Source organism: Hypanus sabinus, chromosome 14 (genome assembly GCF_030144855.1).
Source record: "Hypanus sabinus isolate sHypSab1 chromosome 14, sHypSab1.hap1, whole genome shotgun sequence".
Taxonomy (NCBI): Eukaryota; Metazoa; Chordata; class Chondrichthyes; order Myliobatiformes; family Dasyatidae; genus Hypanus; species Hypanus sabinus.
The window spans coordinates 34,096,441-34,108,556 of NC_082719.1; the positions used below are offsets into that span (position 1 = coordinate 34,096,441).

Here is a 12,116-nt window from a genome sequence, read left to right on the forward strand (position 1 = left end):
TTTACAGTCACATGGCAGAAAAATGCATTTATAACTTTACAAAAACATAAATTACTTTTTTTTCAACAGCCGTTTTTAAATTTACAGATTTTTGTATTCCACAGTTGATGTGTGTGATTTGTAAAAATCCTTGGAAAAATTAATATGTAGTGCCACTTTTCTTTTTAACTTTTAGGTATTCCCAATTTTATTCAGAGGAGGAGTTCTGCCACTATAATATGTTTAATCACTACTTCTTTGGAGGAAAGGTATGTTGTTACACATGAGACATAGTATCTGACAATAAATGTGCACTTCTATTACGTGAAAATCGAAAGGCATGGAAAGTCAAATTAAATTTTGAGTTGTTTCTCTCATTTTCTTTTAAAATAAGAAACATTTGAAGATTCTGTTCTTGTTCTAGATGATGTGGTTTCTTACATATTTAATTTAGCCTCTTGGGCATTTTGCCTACAGGGATAAAGCAGCCTGCCTTGAGAAATATTCCAAGTGGTTCAGCAACTATTAGCACAAGAGATCCTGCAGTTGCTGGAAATCCAGAACACACAGCAAATGCTGGAGGAAATAGCAGGCCTGGCAGCATCCATGAAAATGAACATACAGTCAATGTTTTGGGTCGAGATCCTTTATCAGGATTGGAAAAAAAGGGGAAAGATGCTAGAATAAGGAAGTGGGCAAGGGGAAGGAAGACAAGCTAGAAGGTAAGAGGTGAAGCCAGGAGGGTAGGGAAGGGGATGAAGTACGAAGCTGAGAAGTGATAAGTGGAAAAGGCAAAGGGCTGGAGAAGAAGGAATCTGATAAGAGCAGAGAATGGGAGAAAGGGAAGGAAGAGAAGAACCAGGCGAGGTGATAGGCAGCTGAGGAAAAGAAGTAAAAGGACAGAGTGGGCAAATGAAGAAGAGGGGAGGGGGAAATATCATTGGAAGTTGGAAAAATCGATGCTCATGCCATCAGGTTGGAGACTACCTGGATGGAATGTGAGGTGTTGCTCTTTCAACCTGAGAGTGGACTCATCATGGCAGAAGAGGAGGCCATGGACTGACATGTTGGTATGGGAATAAGTTTAGGAATTGAAATTGTTGGCCACTGGGAAATTCCACTTTTTGCAGATTAAACTGAGGTGCTCGACAAAGTAGAACCCCAATCTACATCTTTCCAATGTAGAGGAGGCTGCAACGGGAGCACTGGATACAGTGGACAACCCCAAAAGATTAGCATGTGAAGTGTTGCCTCACCTGGAAGGACTGAATGGAAGTGAAGGAGGAAGACAATGGACAGGTGTTGCATTTCTGCCGCTTGCAGGGATTAGGGCCGTGTGGAAGATTCTCTTTTAATGCAACAATCCAGGTGTGCTTTTGCACACATCGAACCTGTTTACTTTCAAAACAATTTCATCAAATGCCGACATTTGGATTTAAATTTCTCCTTCCCTGTCCTTTGTAATTCTAAACAAATTTCCTTAGAACAGTAAGTCTGGTTCCAAACTGAAATTAGTGATGTAAAGGTCTATAAGTGAAAAATGTACTTCAGAGTTCTGCAGCTGACACAAGTGCTTGCTAACTTTCTCAATAAGCTATAAGACCTGATGTGAATTTCTTGAAATCCTTAAATGTTTTCAGAGTTTAAATGCATCCTTCTGCAGTACATCCATTTGCATACATTTTGCTATACATAGACCTTTCTGGTGCTCTGTTCAGAATTTGGATTAAATTATCTACTTCCAGCTGAATTTCAATTTAATTACCTTAATTAGTTTCATCCTATTTTTTAACCAGTATAACTAACGAGGATTTCAGAGTCCCCCTTTTTTTTCCATGATTTGTTGCTGGAATGTTTGTGAAACTTAAAGCAAAAAATTCAGCTTTACTGGAGGCAAAATATTAGATTCTATCTTCCTGAGTCTGTTATTCATCTGGGATAAAAAGGAGAAATATTTGGCAGTGCAAAATGTCAAGCACCAGATCTCGTTTATGAAACCCTTTTACACCATAGACACTTTAGTTATTTTCTTGAATTTACTGACATTGTTTGCTATAAAGCCTTATCTAGCATTGTATTCCATAACATCTCTATAAATGCTGGATTTGCATTAAATCATTTTGCTTGAATTCTATGCTTATTCTTAACTTTTACTTTTTATCTCTGTTTGCGAATGCATTGCCATGCATCACTCATTGAAATCTAATTGCTTTTGTTTTTTATGCTTCAAACAGCATTCTCCACTTATTCGATATTATATATTTATCTCTTATTTTTGGAGCTTGCTATGACATTACTTAAAGCCAGACAAACTGCCAAGTAAGCTAAGTGTACTGTTTAGTTAGATTTCTAGCTATTCTGTTACCGACAATTAGAATCAAATCAAATAAATGCGTCATAGAATTTTGAAGTCTAACATTGTATGCATCTTTTAGTTACTGTATGTAATAACTAGTAACTATTGTATATTATTAGACTTGTAAATATTTACAGTAATATACTGTACGTATAATCCAATTTAGAATATTCTACATTTTTGCTCGATTTTAACAGATTCAGAGTTCCTTTAAATTTTTTTTTGTTTCAAGTCTGATCCATAATGTTGTCAGTTTTGTTTCCGTTGTAATGAAGTTCTTAGATCATAAACAATCAGTGCGAACCCTTCATCTCTTTATCTCTTTGCACATTTACATACAGTATTCGATTCTGCTGCCCGCTCCCATTTTGCCCATCTGCTGTCAAAGTTCAAAGTAAATTTATTATCAAAAAGGCAACAAACTGTGTAAATACAAAAGAAAAAAAGGAAATAATAATAAATATAAAGCAATAAATACTGAGAACATGAGATAAAAAGTTCTTGAAACGAGTCCATGATTGTGGGAACAGTTCAGTGAAGTTGAATCAAGTTATCTCCACTGCTTCAAGAGACTGATGGTTGAGGGCTAATAACTTCCTGAACCCGGTGGTGTGAGTTCTGAGGCTTTTGTACCTTCTTCCTGATGGCCAGGGTGGTGGTGGTCCTTGATGATGGATGCTGCTTTCCTCGACAGTGCTGCTTGTAGATGTGCTCAATGGTGGGGAGGACTGGGCTGTATCCACTACTTTTTATAGGATTTTCTGTTTAAGGACATTGGGGTTTTCATACCAGACCATGATGCAACCAGTTATATACTCTACACCACACATCTTTAGAAGTTTGTCAAAGATTTAGATGTCCTTTGCAAACTTCTTCGGAAGGAGAGGCGCTGCTGTGCTTTCTTCGTAATTGCACTTGCGTGCTGGGCCCGGTTCAGATCCTCTGAAATGATTACACTGAGGAATTTAAAGTTGCTGACCCTCTCCACCTCTGATCCCACAGTGAGGACCTGCTCATGGATTGCCGGCTTTCTCCTGAAGTCAACAGACAGCTACCTGGCCTTACTGACATTGAGAAGCTGCTGTTGTGACTCCCCTCAGCCAGATTTTCTGTCGCCCTTCTATATGCTGATTTGTCACCACATTTGATTCAGCCACTGAAATTGGTGTTGTCAGCAAACTTAAAATGGCATTGGAGCTGTGCTTAGCCTTACAGTCATAAGTACAAAGCGAGTAGGGCAGGGGGCTAAGCACACAGCCTTGTGGTGCACCTGTGATTGGAAGAGAGGTTCTTGCCAATCCGAACTGACTGGGGTCTGCAAGTGAGGAAACAATGGATTAAATTGCTCAGGGAGGTATTGAGACTTGGGTCTTGAAGCTCAATGAATAGTTTTGAAGGGATGATAGTATTGAACGCTGAGCTGTAGTCAGTAATGACTACCTTGATGTATTCTTCTTTGCTATCTGGAAGATCCAATTTTGAGTGAAGAGCCAATGAAATGGCTTCTGCTGTGGACTTGTTTTTCTGTTAAGTAACTTAGAGCGGATCCAGCTTGCCTCTTAGACAGGAGTTCAAACGTTTCATCACCAACCTCTCAAAGCACTTCATCACAGTGGATGTAAGTACTACTGGACGATAGTCATTAAGGCAGTTTATCACGTTCTTCTTAGATAGTGCTATAATTGAAGCCTACTTGAAGCAAGTGGGTACCTTAGACAGCCGAAGCAGGAGGTTAAAGATATTGGTAAACTCTCTCAAAATGCTGGTGGAATGCAGCAGGTCAGGCAGCATCTATAGGGAGAAGTGCTGTCAACAGTGCTTCTCCCTATAGATGATGCCTGGCCTGCTGTGTTCCACCAGCATTTTGTGTGTGTTGTTTGAATTTCCAGCATCTGCAGATTTCCTTGTGTTTGCCTTGGTAAACACTCTAGTCAGTTGATTAGCACAAGTCTTTAGTATTCAGCCAGTTACGTCATCTGGTCTGGATTTTTCCCTTGGGTTCACCCTCCTGAAATATGCTCTCACGACTGCCTCAGACTGGAATCACAGGATCATCAGGGGTTGTGGGAGTTTGTGAATGTTCCTCCATGTTTCAACAGTCAAAGTGAGCATTGAAGGCATTAATCTCATCTGGAAGAGAAGCGTTTTGTTGTCACCTATGTCATTTGGTTTCACTTTTTAAGAGGTAATGGCATTCAAGCCTTGCCACAGCTGCAGAGCATCCCTTAGTGATTCAGGTTTAATCTGGAATTGCCACTTTGCCAGTGAGATGACTTTCTGGTGATCTTACTGGTTGTATCTTACTTGGTCATTAGACCTGGATGCCACTGATCTGGCCTTCAGCAGATTGAAGTTCTCATGGTTAATCCAGGACTTATGGTTGGGGAAGGCTGAATGATTTTGTGGGGAAATACTTGGCTATGACTGTTTTTATAAAAAATCTCCGTGACCACCGTGGTGTACTCATTCAGATCCTCTGAGTCCTTGAACACAGCCCCGTCTACCGACTCGAGGCAATGCTGGAGCCATTCCTCTGCTTCCCATGACCACCTCTTTGTTGTCCTTATCTTTTGAGCCTTGCTCTTTAGCCTCTGCCTGTATGCAGGTAGGAGAAGGACAGCCAAGAGATCAGATTTCCTGAATTGCGATTTCGGCATGGAATGGTAGATGCTGCTTACCATAGTATATATGCTGATGATAATTGGGCAGAGACTTCCTCTAATAAGCCTGATTGTAGTCCCCTACCATGGTTTCAAGCTGATTTGAAGGATGAGCCATGTGGGTCATCGCAGAGCTGAGGGCATTGTGTTCAAGAAGGTCACAGACGTCACTGTTGGAGTGAGTGATTTGGAGAGGGGTCGATGCGGAGAGTTTCGGTGCCCATCCACCTAAGCTGGGTGTGAGGTTGGATTGCTCCAAGTGCCGAGCCAATTTGGTGAGATTGAGATTGGCTTTGGGCTGCCCAAGCTTGTCGCTGCACCGGGCTTGAATTTTAGAGTGAGACTCTACCCGGTTCTTGGACAATTTAAAGACTGGAAAGCCAGAGGATCGGGCTGATTTCACCACTCTCCAGCAGCTTCTGTCACTGCAAGTTTCGTGTTGTTTTTGCCCCACTAATATGATGAACTGAGATGGCTAATATGAGTAGGCTTGGGCCTACTCCAGCTGATCTGGCAAGTGAACCTAAGCACACAGCTTGGTTAAGAAAGCTGTTGTTTGCTTCTATTGTTTGTGTGATTGTGTTTCTTCTCTTTTTTATGGTCTTTTTTAATTGGGTTCTTCGGGTTTCTTAGTTTGTGGCTGCAAACAAATTTCAAGGTGTCTATACATTCTTTGATAATGAACGTACTTGAATCTTGAATCTTAAGGGTTAAGCTCTGAAGAATGAGTGACACTATTTTCAATTTGTATAAGGAAAGTTAGCACGAAAAGTGCCAATGTTGTAGGTTTTGTTTGATTAAAAACTTCCAGCTATACTTTTATATTATCCTTTTCAATTAGCGTATTATTGTAAACAACATATCTTTGACATTAATCTTATAACTACATCCACGTGCTGTTGCCTGGTGATTGGTAGAAGTTATTGCAGGAGTTCCTCAGGACAGTCTTACAGGTCCAACCATCTTGTTCATCCTAATCAAAAGATGGGAAGTTTCTGTAACCTTGAGCCCTCCTCAGGTTGTGAAGCGATTTCCTCCAAGCCACACTTCTGTTCGCTTCAGATTCACATTTATTTATCATATGTACATCGAAACATACAGTGAAATGCATTGTTTCCATTAACAACTGAGACATGTTCCAATACCATCACAGCTTGCTCATGATATTCAGCAGAACAACCCGAGTAGCAGCAGAAACAGCAAAACAAAACAGCAAGACAAGCCCTTTGAACTGAAAAGGCAAAATAATGACCTTTTGTTAATGTATTTGTAGAATAGATATATTTGTGTATCTTATTTTTTTAAACATTGCTTTTGTCAGCAAAGCTTTAAAAAGTGTTTAAAAATTGAGTGTGGGATGTGGACACTGATGTATTTTATTTTTTATTATAGTCTGCCTTTGAAGCATTTCAGACGTTCTTGTGTCAGGACAATGAAGAGTCTGTTGTTATGGTGACTGACCCACCATTTGGGGGCCTGGTGGAGGCACTGGCTCACAGTTTTAAAAAGATTGTTGCCATGTGGAAGACTTCACAGACCAAAGGTACAAAAAGGTTTCAAGTAGATAGAACAATAAGGTTTTGTATGATATTAGGAAATTGAGTACAGTAGCTCTTTGATCTCCTGAGAGTAGTTCCTGCAAAACCTAATTGGTACATAAACGACCGCATTTGCTTCCTTTGCCTAATCCTCAACTCCACTTACTTTGATACAAATATGCTTCTTGCTAACAAATAACTAACGACCTCCGTCAACAAATTTCTAATTATGGTCTTTTGAGGGAGGTACAGATTTCCATGCCAGTTCCTGTGGAAAAATGCAACCACGTTATTTTCTTAGTTCAGCTTAAATTTTTTGATTTGCAGATCATACTGTTTGAAATAATCTCTTTTATTTGCCCTATCAAATATTTCCAATATATTTAAACACTTCCATTGGATAACCTCTATGTCTTTGGTCAAGGAATTTCAAGGCATTTTTAATCCTCCTATCTCAACTCACCCAGCCCAATATCATTCAGCTGAATCTGCACTCTTTACCTTTCAAGTAGAGTTATGATGTGCAGTTATGACATAGAGAAAAGAAAATTATATTTGATAAAACAAATGACTATTGTGAAAGAATGTACACATATACATTGGGTGAATGGAGAGATTTTTTTTCCCCTCATAAATTGCACCAAGATTATCAAAGGCAGAATGAATAGTATACCTGCCTGACTCTACAGAAAGAATTAGCTCCCAATATTGAATATACAGATTTTGGTTAATTTAAAACTTTGTTGAAGCTGAGAATGCCAGACAAAGGTCAGTAATAGATGATACTGCCTACAGTATAATGATTATCAAACAGAAGCACTCCAGAATTTGGGTTTACATAGGTGCAACGTTTCATTGCCAGTTTACTTGATGTCTAATTTCAGGTTCCACTTCCAGGCTTTTCAATCAAATTATTTTACTTGTGAGCCATACTACCTATCTATAACCAAGCAGTGGTGGCCCTTCACAATGGCATTATAGTACTCTACCAATAGTCATTTATAAACTAGTTTCATTAAAGTCAGTCTTATCAGCCTTAATCACTTTCAACTATATTTGTCACAACATGATTTGAGCCTGTTTTGCTTGGCTCAGTGATCGGCACGTACATTTTGACGTGTTATTTGCTTGTGGAAACTTGTTGCATAAATGATTACTTTCTGAATTTACTACAGCTGCAGATGATCATGATGAAGAGAAAACAATAGGTAAGAGGGTTAATAATTGAAAATCAGTTTATTCACATATGAATGGACCTTGATCTGGTCATAGATTGAAATTAATTTGCTTGGCTTATTTGAGATACCAAATGTGTATTTGTTTTGAATTGATATCAAAGCTATAAGCAGCTTTTAGCTATTTACCCATATTGAACCTGCTAGCCTGTTTATAAAGGCTGTATCGATCTAGATTTTCATTCCTGCTGTTTTTCAGTGTTGGTAAAGTATTTTACACCATGAGTGAAATTAAATAATGACTATTTTAGGGATTATTTCATGTCATTCTAAATCATTAACAGGGTTCCTCCGACCATGTGTCGCTCTTGTACCATTTAGCAGTTTGCTTCGGGAGCTGTGTGGTGGTGCTTGGGTCTGTGTTGTCCATTGTTGGACCTCTGGAACAATTTGTTCAATCCATCCAGTGTTGGCATCCTTATCTGGCAACTTCCTTACTACTGAGTGCATGAAAATTTCTGATTCTGCATCTACACGATGGAAAGACAGAATATTGGAATTTTAAAGGCATGATTGAAGCTAGATTGTGTGTCAGTCTGCAGTGGGATCCAGTAGGTAAATATACATGACAACTACTCATAAATTCCTGGTTGAAGTGATAATTTTATTACATTTGGATGACCAAAGCAATGCCACTAGTTGAAAACCACTTGCCAGGAATGGATCCATGCAGATAGACATTAAATGAGCTATTAGTTAGCCTCAGTCCTGTTTCTATTTTTCTCCAAAGCTATAGACATCTTTCTTTTTAAATATTTATCCAACTTGCTTTTGGAAGTTACTGTTGCAACAGTTCTAAATCTCTAGGCAATACTGGAAGACTTGTTTTTATAATCCAGAATTGCCAAAACTGTATTGTAAAGTAATCTTACTTCCTGCTTGAAATTTCTCTTCATTGTGATGATTCTTTTAGCCACATTGATCATATGACACAGGAGCAGAATTAGGCCAACTGGCCCATCAAGTCTGCTCCGCCATTCAATCATGGCTGATCCTTTTTTACTTCTCCTCAACCCCAGTTCCCGGCCTTCTCCCCGTAACCTTTGATATCCTGTTCAATCAAGAACCTGTCAATCTCTGCCTTAAATACACCTAATTCCACAAATTCACCACCCTTTCGCTAAAGAAATTTCTCCACATCTCTGTTTTGAAAGGGTGCCCCACTATCCTGCAGGAAGCATCCTTTCCATATCTACTCTGTCTAGGCCTTTCAACTTTCGAAAGGTTTCAATGAGATTCCCCCCCTCCCCCCCCCCCCCATATCCTTCTGAATTCCAGTGAGTACAGACTCACTGAGTCTTCAAACTTTCCTCGTATAATAACCCTTTCATTCTTGGAATTATCCTTGTGAACCTCCTCTGGACTCTCTCCAATGTCAGCACATCTTTTCTAAGATGAGGGGCCCAAAACTGTTCGCAATATTCAAGATGAGGCCTCACCAGTGCCTTATAAAGCCTCAACATCACATCCTTGCTCTTGTATTCTAGTCCTCTTGAAACGAATGCTAACATGGCATTTGCCTTCCTCACCATCGACTCAAACTGCAAGTTAACCTTCAGGGTGTTCTGCACAAGGACTCCCAAGTCCCTTTGTATCTCAGATTCTTGGATTTTCTCCCCATTTAGAAAATAGTCCGCACATTTATTTCTACTACCAAAGTGCATGACCATGCATTTTCCAACATTGTATTTCATTTGCCCCTTTCTTGCTCATTCTCCTAATATGTCCTTCTGCATCCTCAACACTACCTGCCCCTCCATCAATCTTCATATCATCTGCAAACTTGGCAACAAAGCCATTTATTCCATCATCTAAATCATTTACATGCAGCATAAAAAGAAGTGGACCCAAAACTGACCCCTGCAGAACACCACTAGTTACTGTCAGCCAACCAGAAAAGGATCCTTTTATTTCCACTTGCTGCCTCCTAACAATTAACCAGTGCTCTAACCATGTTGTAACTTTCCTGTAATACCATGGGCTCTTAACTTGGAAAGCAGCCTCATGTGTGGCACCTTGACAAAGGCTTTCTGAAAGTCCAAATATAATAATCTCTCGGTATCCACGGGGGATTGGTTCCAGGACCCCCCATGGATACCAGAATCCGCGGATGCTCAAGTCCCTTAAATAAAATGGCATAGTATTTCCGTATAACCTATGCACATTCTCCTGTATATTTTAAATCATCTCTAGATTATTTATAATACCTAATACAATATAAATGCTATGTAAGTAGTTGTTATATTGTACTGTTTAGGGATTAATGACAAGAAAAAAAGTCTGTACATGTTCAGTACAGAGGCAACCATTGTAGCTCTTCTGGGAACGCCGATGCTGCCTCGGCATCAGCCGATCCCAATTCTCCTGTAATCTTTAAGTTCTTGAGGCTGTAGCGCTTTACATAGCTTACCAGCTATCCCTTACTAGCCTTAAACTCCTTCCTCTCGCTCACAACACAAGTAGCGAACGAACGAGACGCGAGGCGAACAATGCTCAAGCAACAAGTGCTGGAGAGAGACTGAGGATCTGTGAACTGGCAGGAGGCTACAGCAGGGTATGCCTACACATCACTTCATTGGCGTGGATTCAGCGTAGTGTTAAGTGCGTGGCAAATTAAAGTTTTGTCTTTTGGAACGTACTGGAATTCTTTTTCGAATATTTTTGATCTGAGGTTGGTTGAATCCGTGGATACGGAGGGCCGACTGTACACAATATGCACTGCATCCCTTTTATCTAACCTACTGGCAATCTCTTCAAAGCATTCCAACAGGTTCATCAGGCAGGATTTTCCCTGAAGGAAACCATACTGACTTTGTGCTGTCTTTGTGCTGTCATACTGACTTTGTGCTGTCACCAAGTACTCCATAACTTCATCCTTAACAATTGACTCCAACATCTTGAGGTCAGGCTAACTGGTTTATAATTTCCTTTCTGCTGCCTTCCTCCTTAAAGAGAGGAGTGACATTTGCACTTTTCCAGTCCTCTGGCACCATGCCAGAGTTCAATGATTTCTGAAAGATCATTTCTAATGCCTCCACAATCTCTTAACGCTACCTCTTTCACAACCCTGGGGTGCAGTTCATCTGGTCTGGGTGATCAGATAATTTCCCAGTTTTTATTACATAGAGGAAAGTGAAACAACTATCGCAGTTTATCTCTCGTAGCCCAGAACATGCATCACTTAGATAAATGACATGTAAAACAAACTTACCAAATAAATATTTTGCATTGTACCCTGGAGATATTTGCTGAGAGAATTTACAGTTGTTATGAATTCTATGTGGATTCTTATTCACTTTGAAGACTGAACCATCAATAATACTTTAAAAATCATCTGATAAAAGGTTGGATTGATTCCTCTTGAGTCAGCATATTTCACCTTAAAGATAGAAGAGAACTTCCATTTACTTAACATAAATTCCTAGCCAAATGATAGTTTCTCATTACATGTGAAGCTTTTTATTCTGAGGAATTTTACAATTTGGTGGCTTATTATTCTATTTTGACTTCATTCTGCAGATGATGAATTACCAATATTTTGGATTTTTCCATACTTTTTTGAACCTCGCATTCTGCAGTGTTTCCCATCATTCAGCATGCTTGATTATCAGGTGAGTAGCTTCTCGATACATGTGGTTTTTGCATTGCTACTTTGGGTACATTTCACTGAGATCTAAAATAAGATTAAATTTTAGATCGGGTTGTGACTTTGTCTAACGCAGGGGTCAGCAACCTTTACCACTGAAAGAGCCACTTGGACCCGTTTCCCACAGAAAAGAAAACACTGGGAGCCGCAAAACCCGTTTGACATTTAAAATGAAATAACACTGCATACAACGTTTTGTTTTGCCTTTATGCTATGTATAAACAAACTATAATGTGTTGCACTTATGAAATTGATGAACTCCTGCAGAGAAAACGAAATTACATTTCTGCATGCAACAAAAACATTTTGACCTCCGAAAAAAAGACGTTGGGTTGAAGGTTACTTTTAAGTAAAATACTCAACGTCTATTTGAGTCCTTCTTGTATTTATGAAAAACGCCAAACTTAAATTTGCCGCCAGCAGCAAACCAAAAATAACGTCAGCCAGCTGTCAACCTGAAAAATAAAAGGACTATTTCACTGAACAATGAAAACATATGAATATACGTAAAATAATAGGCAATTAAAATATTTATCATCCTTGTTCAGGTTGACTCACACCTGACAATGCAGTCATATTCAGTAGGGATGGATCGATGCTTAGGGGAGTGACCGGGAAGGATAATGTGTTTTTTTCCTCTCTGAACTCACAGAAGCGTTTCCCAAACGATGTTTGCATTGCGATGATTGCAGAATGTAAATA

The 12,116-nt window shown here is 39.4% G+C and overlaps 1 protein-coding gene across 3 annotated transcripts in view; it reads left to right on the forward strand.

The window, feature by feature from the left end:
- zcchc4 (zinc finger, CCHC domain containing 4) overlaps window positions 1-12,116 on the forward strand; it is an 86,009-nt gene that overhangs the window by 46,442 nt on the left and 27,451 nt on the right. For 2 of the 3 annotated variants that reach the window (XR_009515639.1, XM_059988985.1), the window contains exons 6-9: window positions 176-248; window positions 6,388-6,538; window positions 7,709-7,741; window positions 11,288-11,379. Coding sequence is in view for 2 of the 3 variants with exons in the window: in XM_059988985.1 (XP_059844968.1) it covers window positions 176-248; window positions 6,388-6,538; window positions 7,709-7,741; window positions 11,288-11,379 (349 nt within the window). In the remaining variant the exon portion in view is untranslated. The remainder of the gene's footprint in view (window positions 1-175; window positions 249-6,387; window positions 6,539-7,708; window positions 7,742-11,287; window positions 11,380-12,116) is intronic. The other variant, XM_059988987.1, reaches the window with a different exon arrangement.